This window comes from Eretmochelys imbricata, chromosome 5, assembly GCF_965152235.1.
Source record: "Eretmochelys imbricata isolate rEreImb1 chromosome 5, rEreImb1.hap1, whole genome shotgun sequence".
Classification (NCBI taxonomy): Eukaryota; Metazoa; Chordata; order Testudines; family Cheloniidae; genus Eretmochelys; species Eretmochelys imbricata.
In genome coordinates this window covers 42,511,554-42,539,537 of record NC_135576.1, presented here as the reverse complement: position 1 = coordinate 42,539,537, position 27,984 = coordinate 42,511,554, and the positions used below count along the sequence as shown (strand labels likewise).

The window sequence follows — 27,984 nt, the reverse complement described above, 5'->3', positions numbered from 1 at the left end:
TTTAGTGGGGTTAACAAAAAAGAAAGGATAATCCATCTTCCTTGTCACCCTAACAGATCAGTTTAAAAAAACAACCTTCCCAAGACAAACTTAATCAATGGGATCTACACTGAGCAGCTTAAAACGCTAACAACAAAAGTGGCTCTGGGCTTTACATCTGTTCCTGCTCAGACAAAGCACATCTTACCACCTCTCTTCTCAATGTTATTCCTTGTGATGAGTTCTAGTGATACACAAGGCAGCTAATTTAATCTCAGACCTCGCAGTTCAGCTAGATGTATTTTAACAGCATGGTTTATGGAGACGTTTATTGCTGAACTGCTTTAGCTGTGGGAGTATGATGCTCCATAGCTAAACACAACTAGGAAAAAAATGTTAACATAGCAGAAAAGCAAGTTTCCTGGATTTTACAAGAGCAACAAAATTTTAAAGGAATCTTGGTAAAATAATGAATGTTCTCCTTTAAAAATATATGAAAAATTGCTAGTCTAGACAGGTAGCACAGTAAAACAGAAGTGTAATGAAAGTATAAGATTAAACACTTCAGTGGGCATGTTCTACTTGGAATACTAGATTCGTTCTGAATTTACCATCACTGTTAAAAACAACGGGAAAGTGCAAGTATCAAGTAGTCTGGATCAACCCTTTAAAATACTGATCCAATTTGATTTAAACCTACAATCTTTTCTTCCAGACTCTCTCCAAAAAATGAAATACTTCTATCATTTATACTTGACTACAGTCTTATAAACAAAAAGTTAAATACAAGAGGCATATCTTATTTTTAAAACCACTCCCTGTCCACTTGCCGTTGCCCTACTTTAATATATTTATTCATCCTTGATTAAAAAATATCTTTGCTTAAATTAACCTTATTTAATGAAGCCATAAGGCACATTGTTCAGGCATGCAACAAGCAGGACATGATCTGGGCCCCATGCTGAGGCATCACTTTATTTCTCACATGAACAAGATTTTTTTCCCTTCACCCTTCAGAGGAGAGCAATGCAGTCTCCTCACAATGAAGCAGAATCAACCAGAGTAGAAGACAGTGGTCAGCTGGAATGGGAAGAGTTGAAGTCAAACCAGACAAAAAATGTACATAAAAAGGGCAACTTTCAAAACCCATATGGCAGAGTCTTATTGATACAGGGCAGGATTTTCAAGAGTGCCTAAGTGACATAGGAAAACAAATTGGATTTGTGCTCCTAAGCCACTCAGAGCCAGATTTCCAAAGATATTTAGCCACTGGAAGATGCAGATAGGTACCTGATGGGATTTACGAAGTGCCTACACAAGTGAGGCGCCTAACTCTCATAGACTGTTGATACTTTTGGACAATCACACTCTCAATGAACTGATATTATTTATTGTTAGCACTAAAGAACTTGAGTGAAATTCTGACCCTATTTAAATAAAATGGGAGTTCTGCCATTGACTTTAATGGAACCAAGTTTTCACCTCTTTTGTTTAAAAGGAAAAGCATCCTTGGTTGAACTATTAGAGACAAGTAACCTCCCAACCAGCCTCTTGGGATCGCTTAGCACTCTGAAGCCTTGTCTACACTAGAAAATGTTGGTGTGCTAAACATTGTTTGGAACCCCCACCTCCATTCCATACACTCTCCGGTTCTAGCCCTCAAGTTCAGTTACCAGCCATTCAATTCTCTGGCACAAAGAGGAGCACTTCAGAAATCTGAGCAATCTGCTATGCTGGCTAGCCAGCAAGAAGGTAACAATTTTTTCACTAAAATCAGACCGGGTTAGGCGAGAGAATTTCCAAGACACATATAAATCAAAAAAACCCTTAGGACTTATTTATTTTCAAAAATAGCAACATAATAGTAGCAGCATTTGACATTTCTTTACTCGTACTATTTAATAATTGCTTTATTAACACACAAGTATACGTAACCCACACAGAACAATTTTACTTCTTTGTTATCAGAAACATCTAGTATTAGGAGAAGGGAAATTATTAGTAACAATTTTTTTTTACAGTAGTGCCAAGTCCCCAATCAGATCAGGGAGTTTTTTGTGCTAGATATTGTGCAAAAAAGTAAAACATGGGCTCTGCACCTTAGAGATCTAGAGAAGATGCAAACGATCTGCTAGTGATTAATGAAATGAACTGTGCATAACTATCTACCTATCTCTAGTGCTCCACCACCAGGTTGTTTTGTTTAAATAATAGTGGAGTTATGAATCTGTGACCTGGCAATTTTTCAGCAGTTCATGAGTTGCTCATCACTGACACAGAATTAGCACCAATCTAGGTCTCTGCAGCAGTTAAGGTTTTAGGTACTTAGTCCCGGCCTCAGCATGGGGCTGAACTAGATTACTCCTTGAAGTCCCTTCCAGCCCTACATTTTCTATGATTCTGTGATACCACAACAAGCAATTGATATAAACGCCTAGATAAAGAAATTGGATAGATGGTTTGCTTGGTGGATTTCAAGTAGGGTTGAAACATACATTTATAGCAAGAATGAAATAATTATCAAGAAATTATGTTATCAGTATGGTGAATCAAGAATCAAAAGCAGAACAATTTGTTCTTCCATTCCTAGGGGGGGAAGCTTATTACTCATAAAAAAAAAATCAGATATAGAAGTACTGTTGAAAACATTTGGCATTCAGTTGGCAAAGGAAATAGGGCAAAACTGAAAAATAAGAAAATATGGACATACCAGAAACCAAGGAAAGTGATAAAACTGTTTCAACTGTTTTAACTGGTCTGGTTAAACAAAAAGTAAAATAGTTGTTTGGATCACAGAATTTATGTAGATGTATGAACCTTTTACCTTAACTCAGCAGTTCAAAGCCAAATTAATTAGTCACTGACTTGAAAGCCCTGTGACCTCTGAGTTATGAATCAGTTGTCCCAAATCTAGTTTGTAGCGAACAGTTCTCCATATCCTGAAAACCACTCAATTTGCATCCTTGAGCTGGAGGTCTCATTAGTGACTTTAAGGGCTGAATGGATGGTAAGACTAAGCCATGCTCTTACTGTTGCCAAAGGCAGTCCTTTCAGGTCAGGTGTGAGGCACATCAACAAATCCGTGTGAGAAAGATTGTACTACTACTGCCAGGGTGATACTTATTTTGTGATCAAAAGACTTCAGTATCCATGTCTGTCAAAACGTGGCACTGAACTGACTTTAAAACAATATACAATCAAAACAGGCCAAGTGTTCTCAGAAATAATCATAGGATAAAGATTTCTAAAGCAGAAAACAAGTAAACAGCTACAGTCCATTTTTACAAGGCACTCTCATCCTGCAGTAAGCCCAATAGTCACAAAATTGTCAAACTTTATTGGGACAAAGCTTTTTTTCACCTGCTTAGATTGTAGAATTGATCACTTCAAAACTGTCTGTGAGAAATAGTTGATACAATTTCAGAATTGTAGAATACCATTACAAATACAACTGATTAAAGTATAAAGAGGTAAAATGGTTTCCCCCTCAGACCAGGCCAATGTCTGAGTGGGTCGTGCTTTATACCGAATGTAAAAGATGCACTGGAGGAAAGGTAGCTGACACATCTCAAGACCAGCTTATTCAATTGTTGACTATGGAATGCAGTAAAAGAAAAAAACATACATTGATGTGCTCAGATACCCTGTGGATGAGAGCCATCTAAGTATGATAGATAGATGCCTAGAGCAGAACGAGCTGTGCAGAAAACGCGATGGCAAGCCTCCTTGTTGTTGGATTTGAAATAGGATATAAATATTGTATGCAAAGGAGCTCTTGATAAGTTTGGAATGAAATGTTTGTGACTGAGGGGATGCCTAGCTCACACAAAACTACATTTAAATAATGCTTTACTTTTCATTTTCAATATATAATAAACATTAGATGGAGGCTGACTCAGCTTTTTTCATGATTACACAATAATCAAATAATCGCCATCTGAAGATAAGTTGACTGTAGGACTAAGGCCTGGTATACACTAGATAAGAAGTTGGAATAACTAAATTGCTCAGGGGTGTGAAAAACCACACTGCTGAATGGCATAAGTAAGCTGACCTAAGTCTCCATCTCACAGCAGTAGGTCTACAGAAGAATTCTTTCATCAGCCTAGCTACTGCCTCTCGGGGAGGTGGATTACCTATGCCGACAGGAGAATTCCTCCCATCAGCATAAGTGGTTTCTACACTGAAGCATTACAGCAGCGCAGCTTCAGTGGCACACCTGTGCTGCTGAAAGAGTTACTTGTAGACAAGCCTTCAATGTAAAACAAACGACATACGTCTATGAATTTCAACTATCTGGTCTCCATATTGTGGAGAGGAACACTACATCTTTCTCAAATGAGCACCTGCTGATTTTAATGGGAGTTTTACCATGGTCAAGATTGAAGGATCAGACCCACTAGGTCCAATTCATCACTGTTACTTGTGGCACCTTAGAGTACTCTTGTTCTTTTTGCAGATACAGACTAACACGGCTGCTACTCTGAAACCTGTCACTTTTGTGTCACTCCCATTTTAACCTGGTTGAAAATGCAATGAAATGAATAGTTATACTAAAGTAAAGCTGGAGGAGCAACATGTGGTGAATCAGGTCCATCATATACCCAGACTTGCATGTAATAGTGCAGATATTTTAAAATGGTTCATAGTTTATACTGCTGAAACCCAATTTTTAGGCTAACATCTACAACAGACATCTACGATTTCATCATCTTTTGTGAAGAAAGTCTAGCAAAATAAGAATGGGTTAGCTATAATCCTATTTCGTTATAAGAGGAACAAAAAACAAACAAAAACAAACCCGATATTTCAGTTGTAAAACCCAAGTAGAAGATAGCTTCTCCAAGAGGCAAAAACTACCTGCTTTTAAGTATTATTTAGATAAACGGAAAAAATGAAGGAATTCTGAAGAGAACATATATGTGAGCAATTTTTTTACCAACCAAAATTGCCTTTGCTTATTATTTTCTGCTTAGGTAAAAAGTACTGAAATTCAAACCTTTAAGTCTTACAACGGATAAACACAACACATGAATTTTTGCACAAAGGATGAAATTTTGAATTTATGAGTTCTACCCTGAAAAGTGACTATAACCATGGAATTGTGGGATCTAGGATCTTCTTTCCCCTTCCCCAATACTCTCACCAGCAATAAAAGGCTTTACAGGGCAAATTATTTCCTTCCTAACATCTGTGTAACCCTATTTACCTCAATTGATTTACACAGAGGTAAATGTGTAGACCTGTAACTGGAACTTGAAAAAACAACAACCTTGAAATAGAATCCAGCTTACTTTTTCTTAGCTGTGTCACCCCTACAAGAATAAGTTTAAAAATATCAGTCACTACTATTAGCAGATAATTCTGAACAAACATTCAGATTTGTTGGATTAAAAAGATGCCATTTTTGCAGTCTCTTTTCAGAGTGGAAAAAGCCCCAAAGTGAAACTATGATTCACCAACCCTTTCAGCTACGGCAAATGTTGATTCAGATAAAACTGTATTTAAAATATTTATCTGTCCGTTATTAAATATGTTGTTCTTGAAAATATATGCTTCACTCACTTTCAGCTAGTTTACCTAGACTGATAATACATGCAATGTGACATGGCAGTTCAGCATGCAACCTTGCTATGAAGGAAACACTGGACATCTAGTGAAGGCTATATATATTGAATACTTGACGCACACGATCCTTGGGGAGCAGGGCATGAACTGTATTACTAAGCAGCAGCCTTACAAATACAATCTACCCACTGCAGAGTCACTGTTCTTAGATGAGGCTAGTTCCCTGGTGGTGGGCTTTTAGGGAAGGGAAAATGGAGTAATAAAATATAAAAAATTATTTTAAAGAAAAACTGAAAATAGAAATGAAAAATATTTACAAAGCAAACAGAAAAACTAGGACTTGTAAGAAAACAGCAATTTCTATTTTTTCCAGAGCGAGAGAAAACTATCATGCTTTCTAGGAAAAATCCCACAGTACAAGAGAATATGCTGAATTATGAAACACATACTCCAACTAGCAAGTAAAACTGCTAGTCTGCTGTTGCCAATTTTCAAAGGCATTGTTCTTAGACAACCATAGCTAATCTTTTTATGAATTTCTGCCATATTATAGAGATGTGCAATTTCAGAATACTAGAAAGAAAAACAACCAATAGGAATCAAAATAAACATTGACATCTGAAACATGAAGCCATGTGTGAAAACCATTTGACTTCTCACAAGGAAAGATATCTTATCAAAGTTAATTTTCTAAATGCTATGTATATTACTTGCATGCACTTTCCAAAACAAAGCAACCCCCTGAGAAAAAGTAGATGAATATTCAACGAAAAATGTTCCTTTCATATTATATATATATATATATATGTATATATATATATATATATAAGCAAGAACTTCCCTCTAAAATACTTAATTTTATTAGTGAAATGGTACCAAAGATAACAAGTATACAAACGATCTTTGCTCTATGCTACTTACACATAAATAAGACAGCTGTTGTTGCAAGACCCGATCCTTCACAGTCTTTCTGTAAGCATACAGATTTGTTATTCTTTTATTGGAATAAACTGTTCACCAGCCAACTGCATGTGGCTTAAACATCACAAAAATGACCATCTATACTTTACATGGTAAAGCATTTTCTATAGTTTTAATGGTACACAGCAGCAAGATACTTCAAACCCTAACAAAAATAGAGAGTGATTAAGCAGCTGCACAAACTGGGTTTCATTACCTTATAAAGTGGGCAACTTCTCATTCCCCATAAAACACTTAGGCTTCTGTAAGTATTAACTTTAAAAAGGAAAATCAAATTGAAAGTAACTAACTAATATACTACTTAGCTTTTAAAATTGATAGAAATAACTCTTCCCATGAGGTAAGGCAATTAAGTCTTTTGATTGTATTTCATTGTATTAAAAATAAGTCTACTTGATTTTAGTATTAAACAAGTTTTAAAGGTCTTTTAAGAAATCTTACAATGATGAGATTACTTCAGAGCACAAGTCACATTTTTACTTGACAAAATATTTGCAGTGTATCATTCTCTCCAGTTACATGCTTTCTCCCCAAAGAATGAATCCAAGAAGGACATAGAATCTCTACCATATAACTCTAATGTAAATTCAACTACTATTCTTTTCAAACAAACTTTGCACACAATTCCTTTCACATCACACAACCAACATTAGAGAAGATGACTGAGAGGTAATGATTAAGGCCATCCAATGTACAGAAAAAGTTTAAAGAGCTCCCTTTGGATTTTGGTGAAATTAGAGCATGCTCTGTATTCAGTTACCATACTTCATAGTATGATGGTCCCCAAACTACACTTTTGCATTCATTTATATAAATCTTCTTAAAAATGGAGCTTCAGTCTTGTACCAAGTGAACCCAGCACAGCTTTTCTGACAAACCACTCACATTCTTGTCTACTGGTGTGGTTTTGGTAGAACAGCGATCGAGATTATGTAAGATGTAACCGAAAATTAATAGCACATATAAAGTTCCAGAAAATATACCACATTTTAAGAAGGCACTAAAGCTTTAGCTTGTGCTCCCATATACTATTTTGAAAACAGGGTATTGATTTTCATAACAACACCTGTACCATATGCAGCTGAACAGACCCACTGCAATATGGCTCAAAACAAAACCAGAAGTTCTGATACCACTATACAGATGTGCTTACTTTTGAGGATAGGAGAGGGGGAAGAAACCCAGTAAGCTAAACTATTATCTACAATATGGTGGTTGTTCCTTCTATAAATAGGACAGTAACATGCATTGTTCAACTACTATTAAAAGAAATATTCATTTCAGGGATAGTAATAAGAAAATGACTTTAAATAAGAAAAAATGAATCCGAGCAGTGAGCAAATGAAAACTTAATAGTCAGTGGGCGTTTAACGCAATAACGGCAAAACTATGTATTAAAGTAAAAACCCTTTTTTCCATAGCTGTCATTTACAAGGGAAAGTGTGTATATTTTTGCACCATGTCCAAGCACATCATCAAAACAGTACACATTGAAATTAAAAAAAACAAAACAAAACAAACACAAGGAAAAACAATACAAAATTCATTAACTAGCAATATTTTAACAACTTCCAATGCATACCTTCAGCTTATGCAGGTTTACATCTTTCAATTTCACCTTATCTGAAACAGTTCTTGGCAAAAGTTAACATAAATCATTTTACAAATAATACAGCCATCATGGAAATGCATGGATTCTCACAGATGAATAGTTCTGATGGCATTTGCCTTAATCATGGCATATATTACTGGTCCATGGTCTTTCTTGCTTTCCAGCAAGAAGACAACAAAGCTATCACAAGAATTGGAAGAGCTACTAGTACATATCAACCTGCTCAGTAGATTGCTTTGATGTTTTCTTCCTCTTTCAGGGAAATAAAAAGCTTTGGATTCACCCCACAGTTGAGTCAGAGGTCCATTCGTTACTTTATACCTCTTCCATTTTAACTGAGAGGTTTTCTTCATTTGGTTGACAGTTCCCATTCTGTTGTAGTTTGACTTCATCTGTCCTTTGTGTATCTTTATTTTCTACTGCCTTGTTAATTTCTGAATTCGCATCCCCTTTAGTGTGATCTTTATCCTACCAAGAATGTTAACAAGTTATATTTTTATAACAACAATATTCCGTATTGTGCCAAGATTTCCAGAAGTAACTGGTGATTTTGGATGTTTACATTTCTGGATACCCAATGGGAGACAGCTTAAAGAGGCCAGTTTTAAGAGCGCGGGTGCTCAATAGCCTCTGAAAACCTGTCCCATTTAAGGGTGTCTGAAGTTGGGCACCCAAAACACACCAAAATCACTTTTGGAAATCTTTGTCTTAAAGAATTATATTTTGCTATATACAATTATTCAGAAGTAAAATAAAACAGAACAACAATACTAGAGAGATATCACTAACAACTCCATAGTTAAGACTTTGCGGAGTTTTCCACTTAAACCAGGACTAGATCTCTCTATTTCTAGTTTTAATGGTTAAATATTTTACCAAAATTTCTGTTCAGACGTCCACTACATTTTTATGATAGCTCTTGGATAAAATAATTATTGAAGTCTGTAGAGGAAGCAATTAAAAGTCAGTCAGTTTTTAAATTGGACACTGGCAGTCTCACTTTTTCACTTCTATAGTTAAATAGCCACAATTACAACTCTCTCAAGGACAGGCTACTTTTGAAATGTTAAAATTAAAAGCTCACAAGGTAATCAGTCTGAACACTTGATTTTTGCTAATAATATCCGTATACCACTGTTCCCTGACCCACCTACTGAGCCTGCTCCTCCAGCTTTGCTCCTTGTAGAGTTCTCTAGCAAGCCTTTGACCCTGGGGAACCAGGAGGCAGCACTGTGGAAGGGAAGTACAAGGTAGACACATAGTTCTGCAACTGAGCTGCCTTTTTTGGTTGCCTACACAATGTGCCGTATGGCTGCTCAAACAGACAGGCAGCCAACCCACTCCTCACCCGATATTTCTTTATTTCGTCCCACTCATTTCTCCCTACCTACCCACTCAAGCACCTGAAGAGTTGGGAAGTTTCAAGTAGGGAAACCTAGTCTAATGGATCTGCCAAATTAACTTTCTTTTGGAGCACCTGTCTCTTGCTGGCAGGAACTATACTTAAGTGTCCAAACTAGCAAAGAATGAAGACAGAAAGGACAGATTTTGTCAAGAATCAATCAAATTCTACTGTTAAGTCACTTTCCTGTTCATCACTTGTTCACAAGTGCTTACCTTCAGTGTAGTAGTGGTTTTGTCAGACTTCTCCTTCCCATCTTTTTCTTTGCTACTTTTTTTCTTGGATGTGGATTGCTCTCTCTCTTTTCTTTCATTATTTGAATCCCTTTCTTTCTCTCTCTTTTTGTCCTTCTTATTTCTGCTTAAGAAAGTTTGTAGACATTCAGTAATTGAGTAAACCAATTGAATACTAAAAAGTTCTTTAGAAAGCTGTAATTCTTAGAATCAACCCTTCATTTTCAGTACTGAACTGTAACACTAATGTGTTTCAACTGGTGGTTCCTATGTAAGAGACTGTGTAATTCCGCAGCTTCTTATTTTAAAAAAAATATTTTCTGAATCATCCAAACAGCATATTTCTAAAAGACCCTGAAGATGTACAGGTGTGGAATTTACTGAAAGGACAAATCTCTTCATGCCAAATAATAATGATCAGAAGCATTTCTAATTGAATACATATATGATTTAGCTAACAATGCTAAAAAAAAAATCCAAAATCCATATGTACCGTATGTGCAACCATGCAAAAATTATTAAGTACTGTACTGTATTGTATACTTATATCCATTAAAAAAAAAAAAAAGGTCATTTGTCTTACACGCCCAAGTCACTCGCATTGATCTGGAAATAACTGCTCATACATATAAGGTTTTTCATCATTTGCTCTTTTGTTTAATAGCTATCAGAATTTGGGAAAGTAAATTCACAATCTTTTTCTTATGAACAACTGACTGAAGGAGTTTAATGGTTAGCAGATCAGTAACTGCAGTTTGATTCCTTTAATCTCCAATTAGATCTAGAATTACTATCAAAACATTAAGTTGCACACCAGACCCACATCTGTGAGACTTTCCAAAAGAATGGGTAAAAGAGAGAAGAGATTAAATATTTGTAAAAATGCAAAACACTGTCAATTTTCTCACTCAAAAGAGCTGAAGAATTTAATTTTCAAAAATATACAAAGAGGGGAGTGAATTGACAAAGGACAGCTGTACAGAGCAATAAGGATCTTTGATCGATTTGGACATAGAGAATGTAAACAGCTCCAAAATAATAAATCAATACAAGATTGAACTGAGACTTGAATCACTTTGACCAAATGAAATTATCTGAAGTGACAGAAGCGTAATAAAAGAGACTCAGGCAGGGGTGATGAACTGATGAGAACAGTGTTTCCAAACAAGTTTTTTTCCATATTCCCAGATTCTCCACCTAAGATTCTGTTTTGGAGAAAGAGGGCTGATCTTGTCATTTACATACAAGACAGGCAGAAAGCTTCTTACAAATGCTGAAAAAAAAAAAAAAAAAAAAGAACTGCCCAGAAGGAATCCAAATCTCCTCAGCAAATTTTTTTGCATGATACTGGGAAGCTAATGAAATTTCAGTATGGGAGAAAGATCATTAAAGATTTTCCTTTTTAGCTGTCCATTTTAGTTCTAATATATTTATAAATCCCACCTCCTTGGTGATGGAGACCGAGAGGACTTTCTCTTTGATGTTCTGGATGATTTTGGAGACTTGGAAGGACTTCTACTCTTCCTCTTACGTCTTTCTCTGTAAGACCAAGAAGTTCAAAATTAGGCAATGAAGATGCACAATACATTAGACAATGGCCTAAGAAAACAGATGGTTCTTAACATTATTCTTTGGCATGACAGCTCGTTGACACTGTTAATGTCCTGCAACATGCTGGCCACTACTAAGTGTATGTCTCACTGATTGTACATATATTACACAAGTCAAGAATTTAAAGCTTTCTGTATGTGAGAATTTTGTGGGAGGAGGCATGGCAGAGGGAAGTGGCAGAAGGAGATTATGCTTCTTCAGATTTCTGCTGTATCACATTTTGGAAGAGAATAAATTTACCTTCTCAGCCCAAACACCTCTATCAGGTGATAATGGGCACCTGAGAGAGTTAAATTTATTACCACCTATTGTCATTACAATAAAGCCCAGGATGAGGACCTCATTGTGCTAGAAGCTATTGACCTCAGCGGGGCCAGGGTCACCTATGGTCCCTCCTCTGAAGAGTTTGCAATATAAGAAATGTTCCTCCTTCAACGTAAGAGCCAAGAATTACTATTACTAAACATGAATCTTTAAATTATCAGCTGAGTTGATAGGTAACGAAAGAAACTATTACTAGAACACATACCTTAAGAATTACAAACACATACATTTTAAAGGGGCATGAGAAAAAAGCTTTTTAACTATCTTGTCTTGAGTTTGGAGATCTAAATTTCCTCTACAGGAGCTGATGAAACCACTAACATTTACCTTGCATGGAGCTGCATTCCTTACAGTGTTCTGAAGCTCAACTGTAAAATATGCTGATTCCTCTGGCCCTGATCAAAGAAAGCACTTAGGTATGTGCACAAATGTTAAGCATGTGAGTAGTGAGTAGTGTATTTAAACTTGAGCATGAGCTGAAGTGCTTTGTGGGATCAGAGCCAGAGGACCCAGACCCTCACAGAATCAGTCCCAGAGGTGTTTGTTGTAAATCATGACAGGGAACATTTTAATATGGATTAAAACAGTTCTATTATTATTACTTCTCAAAGGATGACATGCTATTGTTAACAAACAATGCTGTATTAAAAAAAATAGGACACAATAGTTGTATGGGAAGGTTGAAGCCCAATAAAATCCAACAAACAAAGGAAATTCAGATTAAGTCAGATTCTTAACATTTTATTTAAATGAGAATTTGGTAGGGTTTTTTACGAGCTACCGAAGGTTGCTATTCTAGGATCTGATCCAGGGTGTTGCTGAATACTCGTAACTCCCCCTGACTGCACGTACAATTAACCAGGCATAAAACAAGAATAAATTAACTAGATCTAAAGATTAGTTTAATATTAAATTAGAGTATAAGTTATATCAAAATGGATGCCCTCTTCCTGTTGGCATTTTTTCAGAACAAAAATTATCATGGTTTATTTCAGAAATTTGACGAAGCAGGACAAAAAGAGTTCAGGAGAGCTGGGAGTTTCTCAAAGAGACAATATTAAAGGCACAACAGAAAACTATCCTGATACAAGGGAGAGATTAAAAGAATAGTAAGAAGCCAATATGGCTCCATCAAGGGCTCTTTAAGTCTACAAAAAGAGGAAACAAGGACAAATTGCTAAGAAAGAGTACAAAAGAATACCACAAGACTGTAGGACAAAAATCAGTAAGGCTAAGGCTTTGTCTACACTGCCAACTGAATGACAAAACTTTTCACAGGTGCTCAAAAAAGCCTCCCCCCGAAAGACAAAAGTTTTGCCAGGCAAGTGGCAGTGTAAACTGCTTGTTGTCGGCAGGAGTGCTCCCCTGTTGACAACACAAACCCCGCTTGTAGGGGGTGGAAGTATTTTGTTGGCAAAAGTGCCAACAAACAGGTTTACACTGCCCGACTTTTAGCAACACGACTGTGTCGCGAAAAGTTGTGTCGCGTAGACAAACCCGAAGACACAAAATGCATTACACCTAGCAAGGGACACAAGAGGTTCTATAAATACATTAGGAGCAATAGCAAGACAAAGGAAAGTGTAGGTCTACTACTTAGGGAAGGAGAGCACTTGGATGACATCAAGAAGGCTGATATGTTAAATGCCTATTTTGCTTTAGTCTTCACTAAAAAGGTTAATTGTAACAAGATACTTAACACAATTAATGTTAACAACAAGGAGGAAGGAACCCATGGCAAAATACAGAAAGAAGAGATTAAATAATATTTAGATAATTAGATGTATTCAAATTGGCAGGGTATGATGAAATTCACTCTATGATACTTTTAAGGAACTAGCAGTCTCAAAACTGTTAGCAACTATTTTTGAGACTCATGGAAATGAGGTCCCAGAGGGCAGGAAAAGGGCAAACATAGTACCTATGTTTAAAAAGGAACAAAGAGGACCTGGGGAATTTTAGACCAGTCAGCCTAACTTCCATAGCTAGAAAGATACAGGAACAAATTATTAAACAATTTGTAAGCACCTAGGGCAAGGGTGGGCAAACTTTTTGGCCTGAGGGCCACATCTGGGAATAGAAATTGTATGGCAGGCCACAAAATTGGGGTTGGGGTGCGGGAGAGGGAGAGGGCTCTGGTTGGGGGTGTGGGCTCCAGGGTAGGGCCAGAAATGAGGAGTTCAGAGTGCGGGAGGGGCTCCAGGCTGGGGAGTAGGGTGTGGGGAGAGGCTCAGGGGTGCAAGCTCTGGGCGGTGCTTACCTCAAGCGGCTCCCAGAAGCAGCGTCATGTCCCTTTTCTGGCTCCTCCGTGGCCAGGTGACTCGTCCACAGACACTGTCCCTGCAGCACCCATTGGCTGTGGTTCCGGCCAATGGGAGCTGTGGGGGAGGTGCTTGGGGCGGGGGCAGCATGCAGAGTGGAGCTCCCTGGCTGTCCCTATGCATAGGAGCCAGAGGGGGGCCATAACGCCACTTCCAGGAGCCAGGCGGAGAGGCCTCCGACCCTGCTGCCCGGCTGAAGCACTGGAATGGGGCAAGCCCCCACCCTCCTCCCCAGCGGGAGCTCGAGGGCCTGATTAAAACAGTTGGCGGGCCATAGTTTGCCCACCCCTGACCTAGAGGATAATACGGTGATAAGGAATAGCCAACATAGATTTGTCAAGAACAAATCATGCCAAACCTATATAATTAATTACATTCTTTAGGGTTTTAATCATCTACTGGATAGAGAGGAAGCTGTATATGTGATAAATCTTGATTTTAGTAAGTCTTTTAGCACAGTCCTGCATGACATTCTCATAGGCCAACTACAGAATGGAGTCTAGATGAAATTACTATAAGGTGCATGCATAATTGGTTGAAAGCCCATACTCATGAAAGTTATCAATAGCATGCGGTCAAACTGGGAGTATGTATCTAGTGGGGTCTCACAGGGGTCTGTCCTAGATCCAGTACTACTCAATATTTTCATTAGTGACTTAGATAATAGAGTAAACAGTATACATGTAAAATTTGTGGATGACATCAAGCTGGGAGGGTGTGCAAGCACTTTGGAGAACAGGGTTAGAATTCAAAATGATGATTTTAGATCAGTTCTCCAATTTAACAAGATGAAACTCAATAAAGACAAGTACAAAGTATTACGGTTAGGAAGGAAAAAAATCAAGTGCAAAAATACAACAACATTGGAATAACTGGCTAGCCAGTAGTACTACAGAAAAGGATCGGGGGGTATCATGGATCACAAACGGAACATGAGCCAAAAATGTGACGCAACTGCAAAAAAGGCTAATATCGTTCTGGGGAGTATTGACAGGAGTCTTATATGTAGCACACGAGAGAGAATTTTCCTGCTCTACTCAGCACTAGTGAGGACTCAGCTAGAATGGGGTGTCCAGTTTTGGGCACCAAACTTCGAGAAAGATGTAGAAAATATGAGAGATCCAGAAGTCAGCAACGAAAATGATAAAAGGTTTAGAAAACATGACCTATGAAGAAAGATTAAAAACATGGAAATGTTTATCTTGGGGGAAAAAATGACTGAGGGGAGCACCTGATAATCTCCAAGTATGTTAAGGGCTGTTATAAAAAGAGGACAGTGATTGATTACTTCTTGCCCTACCCTCAGTGGGCATAAAGAACAATTGGCTTAAATGGCCAGCAAGGGAGATTTAGGTTAGATATTAGGAAAAACTTTCTGACTATAATGCTAGTTAAGCCCTGAAAGAGGCTTCCAAGGAAGGTTGTAGAATCCCCATCATTGGAGGTTTTTAAAAACAGGCTAGACAAACACCTGTCAGGGATAGTCGAGGTGTATTTATTACTGCCGCAGCACAGGGGGGTGGATAAAATAACCTCTTGAGGTCCCTTCCAGCCCTACATTTCTATGATTCTACACTAAGGCTTGGTTTACACTTGAAAGTTGTAGAATCATAGCTACGTCGGTAAAGGGGATCAAAGTAGATATGCCAACATAACCCCCAGTGCAGATGCAGCTAGGCTGACAGAACAACACTTCAGTTGATGTAGCTGATATCATTTGGGAAGGTAGCGTTCCTCTGCCGACAGAAAAATTGCTTATGTTGGGGTACGCTGCATCTTCACTACGGAAACTAATACTACATTCCCCCTTTCTGAAAACAGAAGGATGATAAAACCTTTATCCAAACTTTTCCTTAAGCACCACAAAACACAAATAACAGACCTATAAAAGATAGCATAGCCTGCCTGAACCTTCAGACTTGTATCAGCGATTTATTCTGACTTTTTAGGACTAATTCTTTGACATTCTTGGATTCTAGGGATTTGTTGGGTTGTTATTTGATCTCATTTTTGATACCCTGAATACAAAACTGTCTTTATTTCCTCTTTACACAGACTCTTAGCTTCTTACTCGCAGCTCCCTAGCGGCCATCCTGAATAGTAGGGCTTAACACGACAATGCAAAGAACAAGAAGATTAGGCGATAGTCTGAAACAGATCCTTCACTGAGTGAAAAGGGTCAAGCAATGTCTAGTCTGGATCCTGATGCAGTAGTCTACACCATTATTCCCAGTGCCAAATTTGACAGAAACAAGGGAGCAAGTGGGACATCCTCATGGAAATGAGAACTCCCACGATGATCCTCAGTCTCCCTCAGAGATGGCAGTCCACACAAAACTGTTCCAAAGAGGAATTTCTGCACATTCATAATTGGTTCCCTGCTTATTTAAATAGGGAAGTATGGGGAAGGCTCCCAGATTTGCCTCAAACCAGCAGCATCGTCAGCATTACCAGACCCTTTCAAGTACTCAGACAGAGGAGGATGTATTTTTTCTTTTTTTTGCACAAAGAAGTATCTCAATACTGATGGCCTCTTTCAGTATGTCCAATTTACAGAATTCAGAAGAAGAGTGACATTTCTTTCCCTTTTTGACTCTTCTTAGTCCCTGAACTGACTGGTCTCTTTTTGCACTTTGGAATCCATGTTCAACTTGGCCTTCATCAAAAAAAGAAGGACCTGTTTCTGATGTGGATGGAGAGTCCTTCTGAGCTAGGCTATCAGAAATTAGACTATCAATCCCTCTGACCTCTTCAGGTGAAAGTGGCACTATAGAGAACCTCTCAGATAGACAAGTTTCACTAAAGTATAGGAAGCATTGTGTCAATTAGTCTGCCATGTACATCTTGGCTTTACACAAAGGGTACCACAGAAGCCAGATGTGTCAGTCCTCAGTTCCAAAGGAAGATCCCCTTGACACAAATATGAAAATAAAACAACAGGATTAAACTGCACAATGCTAATTCACACTAACTTTACTAAACTACAATAAAAGCTAAGTAGAACAAGATAAACAGCTAATATTCCTCTGCTCTCTGTTGGCAGTTTTTAGCATTGTAGGGAACAATGCAACGAGGTTCTAGTGGATAGAAGTAACTGAGGAACTATATAACCTAGAGACCAAACGGTTGGTGGGACAAGGGAGCATACACGCTGCCTCACAGACAAATGTGTACAATATAGGTTCATCCCAAGAGTGTGTCTTGAAGCAGGCAACCACCTCAAAAAAGAGCTATCATCCAATTAACTGAAGGACCAGAGTAGGAGGCTAAATCTGAAACCAACTTTTGTCAGTCCTGTTCTATGTTAATCTCACATGGGACATAAAAAACCCAAACTTCCTGCTGATTATTTATGTCATAAAGCTAAATGTAATAAACGTTGCTTTCCCTGGAGGTGAAATAAAACATGTAATAATTTCTGAACAGAAATAAAAAAAAAAAAGAGTAGGACAGAGAAATAAAGCTTCAAGGTTTTCTCCCCAGAATCAATTTAGAGAGAACAGTATCACAGAAAATTAAACTATCTTCTTAATAAATGACATCGCAATACTGATGCATAGTATTTAGGTTTTGTGTTATCTCATTGTACTGACAGGTTAAGAACTAGCAAAGCAAAATTATCAAACAGAATCAAACCTGCTGGAACTACGAGATCTTCTTAGAGAACTGTAGCTTCTGGGAGGTGTTCTGGATCTCTTCTCTTTCTTCTTTTTATCATCGCTCTCTTTGGACCTCTCTTTTTCTCTTTCCCGTTCCTTCTCTTTGTCCCCTTCCTTGTCTTTGTCCTTCTCCTTGTCACCCTCCTTCTTCTCTCGGTCCTTCTCCCTGTCCTTCTCCTTAACCTTCTCCCTGTCCCCCTCTTTCTCCCGATCCTTTTCCTTGTCCCTGTCCCCACCTTTCTCCAGGTCTGTTTCCTTCTTGTCCCGGACTACCTCCTTCTCCTTGTCCCTGTCCTTCTCCCGGTCTTTGTTCCTCTCCTTTTCTTTGTCTCTATCCCTCTCTCGGTCCTTGTCCCTGTCTTTTTCTTTATCTCTGTCCCTATTTCTCTCTTTGTCTCTGTCCCGCTCCCTTTCTTTTTCTTTATCTCTGTCTCTCTCCTTCTCCCTGTCTCGGTCCTTGTCCTTCTCTCTGACCTTTTCTTTTTCCTTGACCTTTTCTTTGTTTTCTTTGTCTTTTTTCTTGTCCCTACGAAAAAGAAACATTCATTCATCATTGAAATGACCCTAATAAAAAGCTGAATTCACTCCTTTACCCTACTAATAAACACTCAACAAAACTCATAACTCTCTCTTTCAAAAATAATCACAACTATGCAAAATGTAAATTTCCCACCCACCTCATTCCTAACAATCTAGCTTTTTTCCCCTGCAGCTGCTGAAGGCAGAGGTATAAAAAAGAAAGGAAAAAAAAACAATTAATCTTTAGACTAATGACATTATAGCATAGGAACAGACTATGAATAAGTGCAGTATACAGTCTATGGACATTTGTAGGAACCTGAATGCTGAAGTAGACTTTCCAGCATATTGTGGGAAATTTTTAAACTTGGCTTTTAAACATTTCTTCTCATAACAACGAGGAGTCTGGTGGCACCTTAAAGACTAACAGATTTATTTGGGTATAAGCTTTTGTAGGTTAAAAAAACCCCACTTCTTCAGTTGTATGGCTTATGCCCAAATCAATCATATAGTCTTTAAGGTGACACCGGATTCCTCATTGTTTCTGTGGATTGTGGACTAACATGGCTTTGTTTTGTTTTGTTTTTGTGGACTAACACGGCTACCCCTCTGCTACTTCTCATAACAGGGAATCCATCACCCTAAGATGGACTATAGGATAGTGTTTCTATTTGTGGTTAGGTCCAGTAAAGAATAGAGACAACTGTACATTATTTTTATTGAGTCTGCAAAAAAGAAACCCTACACAAATAAAGTACAATGATTTGGAGGTGTATATTTAATTTTCTTCCCTCAAGTTAATAAGTATTTCAGGAAAAATTGTAAGGGCTACCAGCAAGAGTTGGTGGCCACACTCTGAGACCACCAAAAATGTTGTTGCGAGAACCCCTGCTATAGGATAACCACATCCTCAGGAACTCACAAAAGAAGCTCAAACTATAAAACTATAGTTTTAGTCCTAAACTAATCTACCACACACATTATATCTATATCCTGGAACTGTGCCACAAATCCAGGATAATTGTTATTGGACTTTAAACAAGGGAAGTTAAGTTACATATTAACAAAGGAGGGAAAAATATACAGCCCGATGGATTCTTTGTTATAAAAGGGCAAATTTACAGGCAAAGGCAACGTTGTCTTATTCTCATATAGAGGCAATTCATCAGTCTGGATTAGTCTATTAGGAGTTGGCAAGCTACCCAAAACGCAGAAAGGGAGGAAGAAAACAGAAATATATGGCTCACGGAAGGATGGCAGACCGGGACCCTAATGACTAAATACTATACCTGAGGAAAATGGGATATCCACATTGCAATATTTTTTGAGAGACCGGACAGATGTCCAGGGTGTTGATTTGCACATTTCTTTGTAACGAACAATTTCAATATGTGTGAGAAGTGGATTTTGTAGAATGAAGGATTTTACCATCTTTTTTATAAGACATCTATTACTTGTAGCCACCAGCAGGTGGTTTCTTTTGCAGCTGGAGATGGTTATTTTTGGAGCTATGAGGGCTTTGGTTTTGCCAGCATGATCTTTTTCCTGAACGAGTTTGTTCTGTCCAACTAATATTAATGGATTGACAGACATTTAACTTCCCTAGAATGAGAAGAATTGGGACCAGAACCAAGATAGAAAGAAAAGAAAATGAGGAAGCACGCCCTGGTTCCAAGGGCTGCTCTTTTAGTTCAGCCAAAAAAATTCAGCTTCCAGCTGGCCACAGAAGCTTTGACTGGAGAATGAAATTTTGCTACTGCCCTGGTGAACCTGCAAATAAGAAAGTCTGAACACAAACTTTCCCTTCCCAGCTGAGATAGCTCATAATGCAGCCATATGGATATATAAGGGGCTGAGGTTCAGATCTTTATTTAATCTATCAAAGAAGACTAATTTTGACAGTCACTGAATATGAGCCAAGGCTATGTTCAACACATCAATTTTTGAAGACAAGTTAGACACATTAGTAGGCCTGCGACATAGAATCCTCCCTGGATTGGAGGAATACATCCAGTATTTGCTTGGAGTACCCAAGTTCCCACAGATTCATCCTCTCAAGTTCTACAAGAACACCTAGAACTTGTCGATGTCTTGACAACAAAATGATCTCCGAATCAGAAGGTCTCTGGTGAGGAGTAGTCATCTGAGAGCAGAGGTTGCTGAAGAGGCATCATAATCACTGTTCAGAAAATGTTCCAATCTTTTAGCCACCGAGCTTTTGGAAGTAATTGTTCCATCTTGCAGAATTTGGTGGTTTTGTTTTGGTGGTTTTTGTTTACGAGTCAGATGAAATCTGAAGGTTTCTCTTGGCTGTGGGGCTCATTTGGGATGATCCCTCCAAAAAGGGACCCAGTGAAAAGCTTATGTGATTGCATAAATATCTCAAATCAAGTACACTGAAATTTCAGGATAAGTAAGAACTCCGTGAGGCTAAATGCCAGAAGAGATCACAATAAGATGAGACCATTAATAGGTCTGCAACGCCCAGGATAGTTAGACGGGTTGGGAAAGATGAAGCTGCTTTGGCCACCAGTAGGAGACTGATTCTAGGAGGCTCATAAGTGTAGCTAGGGCTCCCTTCAGACAGAGTCCAGCCATGTGCCCCACTATCCCTACCTTTCTCCACCAGAGCCGGTGTTTGGTCAAAGCTCTTTCCACAGAGACCTTCAGGTGATCAAGATCCAGTGGCCAAAGGCTCTGGTGCGGAGCCTGTGAAGACCACTGCTCCCACCAATGGGACATACATCCAGAAAGGCTGAACCGGTCAGGAGCAGGGGAACGCCAACATCCTGTGGCCAGAAGGAGCTAATCATCAATGGATCAGGCCCAACCAATTCCAGCAGTGAGGTGCATTGCTCTCTGAAACGCTGGAGGAAGAGTGTGTGTCATGGGGAGAGAAGAGGCCAAATTACCTACAAAAGCAAGTCTGAAGCTCCCCTAAATGCATGAGGTAGAGCAGCGGTTCTGAAACTTAATTGCAGCATGACTCCCTTCTGACAACAAAAATTACTACATGACCCCAGGAGGGGGGACCGAAGCCTGAGCCCACTCAAGCCCCGCTGCCCCAGGTGGGAGGATGGGGGGAAAAGCTGAAGCCCAAGGGCTTCTGCCCTGGGTGGTGGGGCTTGGGCTTCAGACTTGTTGGGGCCCAGGGCCAACACCAGCCTTGGCGACCCCATTAAAATGGGGTCTTGACCAATTCTGGGGTCCTGACCCACAGTTTGAGAACCCCTGAGGTAGAATATAGAAAGATGCTTCTGCCAGATGGAGGCAGGACATTACAGACCACTTTGGCGCCAAAACTCTACCCAGTAAGCTGCCCTCATGAGTATCTGTTGATGTGGATAATTCAATAGTCCATCCCAGAGTGATGGATTGCCTGTGTATGCGAATTATGCTATTGTTCAATAAGATGAAGAATTAGCTTGATGGAATCCTGTAGTTGGCCAAACCAGATAGTCAAGAGGACTGAACATGAATAACTGGATTTGGATTAGGCTGGTCACAAGTAAACATTTCATAACACAAAGATGTATAGTTTTACTTATAGGAGGGAAAACAACCAACCTGAAATAACTAGAAAATTGGCAGAGCTAACATACACGCGGTGGATGTCCCTTTTGTGAATACTTGCTGATTTGTGACCAAATTCAACCCTAGTCTAAGCCAGTGCAACAACTTTAGAGTGATAGTTTGTGCCCACTTACACCATGGCTCAATTTGTCATGTAGAGTAAAATTTTCAGACTTGGTTGCCTAAAGTTTGGCATTTAACTAAAAACTACCTTATTTTCAATGATGCTGAACAACTGTAGCGACCACTGACTTCAGTGGAAGTTGAGGAAGCTCAGTACATAAGTTTAGGGACCCCAGTTTGAAAATTGTAACCATAGTACTTATTTTGCATAGTCTTTTTCTTGGGGAAATAAACATTATTTCAAACACCATGGAAGTCTCCACATTTCTACAGCTATGAAACTGATATCACAAAGGTATAAAACAGAAATAATTTGAAAATTCAAGACAGAATAGTTTAGAGACAAACTTGATTTTATTTTTCACCTGCAGTCTACATTTTGTAAGGTTTTTCCAGAAGCTATGAACTAGGTAATAAGAAGTGTAACACCAACTGTTAGCAAAGAAAGCTCACCGGGAACGAGAACGACTTCTTGACTTCCGCCTTTCCTTAGACTTGGAACGTTTTTTGGGAGGACTTTTGGATCTACGCCTATCCTTCTGACTAGAGAGTGATCTATTGTGTGATCTACTCCTGCAGCAAACAACATTAGAGAATAAATACTACATTTAACCTTGAGATTTCAGAAAAGAAACAACTGAAAAAAAATACATAAACCATCGAAATTAAATACATAGTATTTCATCTAATTATTATACCTAGTCCACAGTGAACTTTTTCACAGTTTTCCACGTTTAAAATTTGATCAGACTGACCCACCTCTTTCAAAACAGTATACCATTTAAAAAACTCTGCTACTACAATGTCATAGCAAAGAATTAACACACAGAAATGTCAGGAAAAGCAGAATTATGAATCATACAGCAACTGGACATCCTTGAATATACTGTAAAATATTAATACATCATATTATCATCCCAACGAGAGTGTGAAGTTTAATACAAAATTAAATTTGCACTAATTGGTCCATATTGCTGGCATGCAATATAGAAACTACACCTGCTCAGTTAATATTCTTAAATATTCCTGTGGTAAAAATATGATTGTGCTATTTGAATTTTACTGTAAAGACAGTTTTATAATAAACAGAATTTAATTTTACAATATACTGCTGTTAAATCTATACCTTTGTATGTATACACAATTTAGCTTAGTTACAATGTTACAGGAACCAAGATTTTGGATCACCCTATTCTTGGGTGTTTAAATTATTAAATGTAACATTGTATTAATGTTTTCTCTTGCATTTCTTCAATCATTCAATGTGTGGACAGGCAGTCTTAATTTTTCCATTTTCTACACCCAGAAAGAATCGACCTCCTACATAACACAGGCCACAAAATTTCATCCAGCAATTCCTGCATCAAAGTTCCTAACTTCTGGTTCAGTTAGGGCATATATTATAGAAAAAATATCCAATCTTGATTTAAAACACATCAAGCAATCGAGAATCCACTATATCCTTAAGTAAGTGGTTCCAATTAAAGGTACCATGATCAATCACCTCTTAACCTTCTCTTGAATAAGCGAACTAGATTTAGCTTTTTAAATCTCCCAATGTAATGAAGGTTTTCCAGACTTCAAACCATTTTTCTAGCTCTTTTCCAAAGCCTTTCCAATTTGTTTATTTTTTTCTTTTTTTTCTTTTTTTTTTAGAACAGTGATCAGAACATAGTTTTCCAGTACTGGTCCCAGTCTGCATAAAACAGGAAAAAATGGGTTGCAGAAATAGAATAGGAAGAATGTTATTCAATATAAAGATCAGTAGAGAGAAGAGACAGCCAGGTTAGGTTGATTCTAGGAGAATTTCTATCCCCACCCATTTCACACTCCCATCCTTTTTAACACAACTGTATCATTTTGCATGAACAGTATCTATTAGGTAGAATTTTTTCTCCCTTGCATTTGTTCTTTTCTTTTTTAACTTCCTTAACTTTATTTTTCCCTTTCTACCACCATGATTCTTCTTCTTTTGTCTTTTTCAATATGACTTTTCTATGTTGGGTAAATATTTATCTTCTTTTTCCTCTCCATTCTCGGTCTGTCTTTTCCTATGTTATTTTGTCTTCTTCCTTCCCTCCTCTTTTTCTATCATTCTTTTCTTCTCTTATGTTCGACATTCCCAACCTTTCTATACTTTCTCCACCTTCACCTTATTCTGGGACTACTGAACACTTCAAATCGCTGAGTGGGTTTTTTCCCCCTCCTTTTTCTTTTTTAAATCTGCACCCTTTTCTTTCCCTCCAAAGTTATCCCAGTATAAGATACAGGAGAGGCAATATTCATTCTGGACCAGTAACAAATTCAAGGTCCTACATCTGGCACCATCAGGGCTAGAAAAAAAGTGCAGTATACACATACTGATGGACACAGCACTAATTTTTAGAGGATTGTAAAAAAATTAAATTACATTTTCCCCTTCCTCCAAGTCCTGTTCAGTTAGCTCATGGTCATTAAAGTGATTTGGCTTTACAGGTTTAATCTATCTTGGCTTTCCAGCCTTAGTACTAACATACTTCTAAAGACTCTGTGAAACCTCTCAAATGGTTTCTCTGTAAAAGATGGCAGATCCAAACATACGATGGTGTGATATCAAGTTTTAATAGTCCTCATTTTGGATTATCTGCCCAACCTATCTCTGGCTTTGCACTTGGGTATAACATGGCCATCTCAAATCCATGCTAATAAATCCTTTCTACCATATCATCATATGCCAAATATTCTCCCTTAGTCTGTATATATGACATTCCAATATAGTGTATGCATTTATTAAATGTCAAATCATAGAAATAAATGCAAATAGATTTATTCCAATGTGCAGACACTCAAGTAGAAACATGCTTATTTCTGTATAAACATACTCAGTATGCACTCAGATTTCTGTAGAAAATGACATACTGTGATATTCTCCACATTATTGTCAATAAATCATAACTTACTGATTTGAACCTTTTTTCTCCTCACTCTGGGAAAAAAAGCACATCCCTCTCAAAAACTTTGTACTAGAGCTGGGCAGGAAACGTTTGTTTGTTTTTGTCCCACAAGAATTTTAAAGATTTTGAAAGTTTCCTGCCCCAAATCAGGATGAAAAGTCAAAATCTTGAAAACGTTCGTAAACCAAAAATCTGGGAGGTTGGGGAGAAGAAGGATTGGATCAGACAAATTCATTTAATGAATTTTAAAATGATTTGTTTCAATTTCAAACTTACGCTTTTCCTTTTTTTTTTTAACCTATAAATTAACTTCAATTTAAAAATTAAATGTTGTGTCAACCCAAAAAAGGGAACTTTTGTTTAGAAAATGTCAAAATTTCAAGCCTTTCTTTCAAAAAATTTTCAAAACAAAAAATTCATTAACACCTTTCACATGAACAGTTTAGGATTTGACAAATCAGCATTATCTGACACAAAAGAAGTTTCATCAAAAAATTCCAGATCAGTTCTACTGAGTTTGATATTTTAGGGACCAATTTTAAGTTGCCTTGCCCCATCTAAACTTACCAAGGAAAGTGCAGGTTGACAGGAAGCACTCATGTTTATAACTGTCAAAATCCTGAGGAACAAAAAGATGCACAAAATGCCAGCACCACCTATGTTCTGCACCTCAAGACGCATACACAAAAGAGGGTATACCAGGGGAAAGGTTAGGGTTGTTCTGCCTAGAGCTGTGCTTCACATATTAATGTGGAATAGTCTGTCAACTAGATGCCAAACTAATTCCAGCTCAGTTAGAATAAGGCCTCTATGATTGATGAATTTGAGATGAAAGTAACTTGGGGATGATAAGCCACCAAGAAACAGGGAATGGCTGAGGGAGGTTTATTCTGAAAATGCTGTTGACTCTCTGCCAGGATCAGAATGATCTTTAGTTCGTTAAGTCCCCAGAACTGACTGCAAAATAAATTCATCGTACTACCATGCAAAGCACTGGATTCAGACATTTCTTTACCTGTATCTCATTTTGAAGCAAGCAAGTGAGAATTTGGCTCTTAAAGCACAGTCAGCTCTGAGTTATCCATAGACAAAAGAATCTGAAAACTGTACTGTGTGACATGTAAAGCTTTCTTAAAGAGAAGTTTTCTAGTTATGTGCTGACTGTCCCAAATAGGCATTCAGCAAATAATTGATTGTAAAAATATAATTCTTCAATCTTCTAACATCATAGAACACAACCTCTGGTTATACCTACTGGAACAAACTGCAAAACTAAAGCCAAGCCTTCAGTGATTGTGCAAATCACTTCTCTTTGGTAGTATATGGATGTGGTGAGTCCTTATGGGTCACCTACATTGCCCACCATGGAGTTTTGGTAGTTGCCACATCACAGGACAATGCATTCAGGGGCATAACACAACTGCTGATGCAATACTGAAGAAACTTAACTTAAAAAAAAAGTTACTTTACATTCACTTCTATGCTAAATTTCTCTCACTCTTTTGCTATCTGAGGTAGTGGGTACATAACTTAGAAATATCCCCATAGACATTTGGATAATCAAAGTTTCAGACAACAGGAATTCTGATTTCAGGAGACATTTCCAAAATTGAGATAACAGGAGTTTACCCTTGTCTCATTTGTGGGTAAAAAAGTTTGCAGGTAACTTTTTAAGAGTATACAGGCAACTTTACTTCCATATTTAGATGACTTGGAATTTACAACCTAACCAAACTTTAAACATTAAAAATCAAAACAAATTCTCAGACCAAAATAGTGGGGGTTAAAATTTAACCAGAATTGGTGGGGGGTTTTTGTGTGACATGCATTTTCAGACTGAGTCCGTTAAATAATATTTATAATTTTGGGATACTAGGATTATCATACCAGCAAAAGCCACGATACCATCGAACAATCCAGGCCATCAATGGGGGGAAAAAAATCTGACTACACTGTCCACCAGCAAAGCACAATTAATTGTATCACATTCTGAAATCGAGACCTTTCAAGATTTAACAAAAATCAAGCTACTCAAATGTGAGCATTTTATCTTCATCTGCTCTAACTGAAACCAGTCCTGTATCTTTTGAACACTATCCCAAAATAGCTTTTCCATGATGGTTGTCTGGTTTTGGGGAATGAAAATCTGCCCAAACGCATAAAGTTCTTATTTTGGTCCAGTCAACAGTATCAGGTACTTCAATAAATCTCTTCCAGCAATTCTTGGCTCAGAATTCAAAGACAATCTCAAAAGCTACTGCCATCAAGAAACACAGTGTAATCTCTTACTGCAAAATGGAAAGCATTCTCACCTGCGTTTTGAGCGTGATCTTTTCCTTCTAGATCGGGATTTTGAACTAGATCTGGACTCTGAACGAGAATGGGAACGAGATCGACCGCCTTTTCTTTCACTGCTCTTTCCAGACTCTGAGAGGAAAAAACCACTTTGCAGTGTAAGCTCAGAACATTTAAAGATCCCAGTTAACAATCTGGCACAAGTGGAATGTACCACATATAGTGCAATGGGCCTACTCTCTGCACATCTTCCTTCTTTGCAAAAATCCTTCAGAAACATCCAAGAAAGTCATTGCATATACTCGTTGAGTGCAGCCATCCTGCAGCAGTACACATAAACCAGATAATTATAAACAGCTAGCTGAGTAAGGAATGGGATTTATGTTGCTCCCACAATGCACAAGATTACAACATGTTCTCTTCTTGGCTTATTCAATTATATAAATTACTTTTTCTGAAAAAAAAAATTAACTTCTGAGAATAGACAAAATTCAGAGTAGCAATTTTGAAAACGTGCACAAAAATTTAAATGACACTCAGCACTTAAAGTACTTTATATTTTCAAAGCACTGTATAAATATTAACTACTTAATCCTCACAACCCTCTGGAGAAGTATGTAAAGGTCTGGTCCAAAAATCCTGTAGTAAATGGAAAGTTTCCCACTGACTTTGATGGACAGTGAATCAGGTCCCATCTGATGATACTATGAGTAGTATTAAAAAAATAACTAGGAAATTTTAGAGTGTTGTGTCTTCCAGTTTTGTCCAGGGCAGATAATTATGCAGTGTCTAGGTTTGTTAATGACAATGAAACATCTCAAAGGTCTATGAAAAATCTTCATTGTTATCTT

The 27,984-nt window shown here is 37.9% G+C and overlaps 1 protein-coding gene across 5 annotated transcripts in view; it reads right to left on the bottom strand.

The window, feature by feature from the left end:
- Positions 1-1,790: 1,790 nt before the first annotated feature.
- SREK1 (splicing regulatory glutamic acid and lysine rich protein 1) overlaps positions 1,791-27,984 on the bottom strand; it is a 60,687-nt gene continuing 34,493 nt past the window's right edge. For 4 of the 5 annotated variants that reach the window (XM_077816954.1, XM_077816956.1, XM_077816957.1 and 1 more), the window contains 6 exons: positions 27,151-27,265; positions 22,359-22,478; positions 17,668-18,216; positions 11,219-11,314; positions 9,758-9,902; positions 1,791-8,608 (listed from right to left, as the gene is read on the bottom strand). In XM_077816954.1, the coding sequence (XP_077673080.1) occupies positions 8,456-8,608; positions 9,758-9,902; positions 11,219-11,314; positions 17,668-18,216; positions 22,359-22,478; positions 27,151-27,265 (1,178 nt within the window). In that variant the 3' untranslated portion in view covers positions 1,791-8,455. The remainder of the gene's footprint in view (positions 8,609-9,757; positions 9,903-11,218; positions 11,315-17,667; positions 18,217-22,358; positions 22,479-27,150; positions 27,266-27,984) is intronic. The other variant, XM_077816955.1, reaches the window with a different exon arrangement.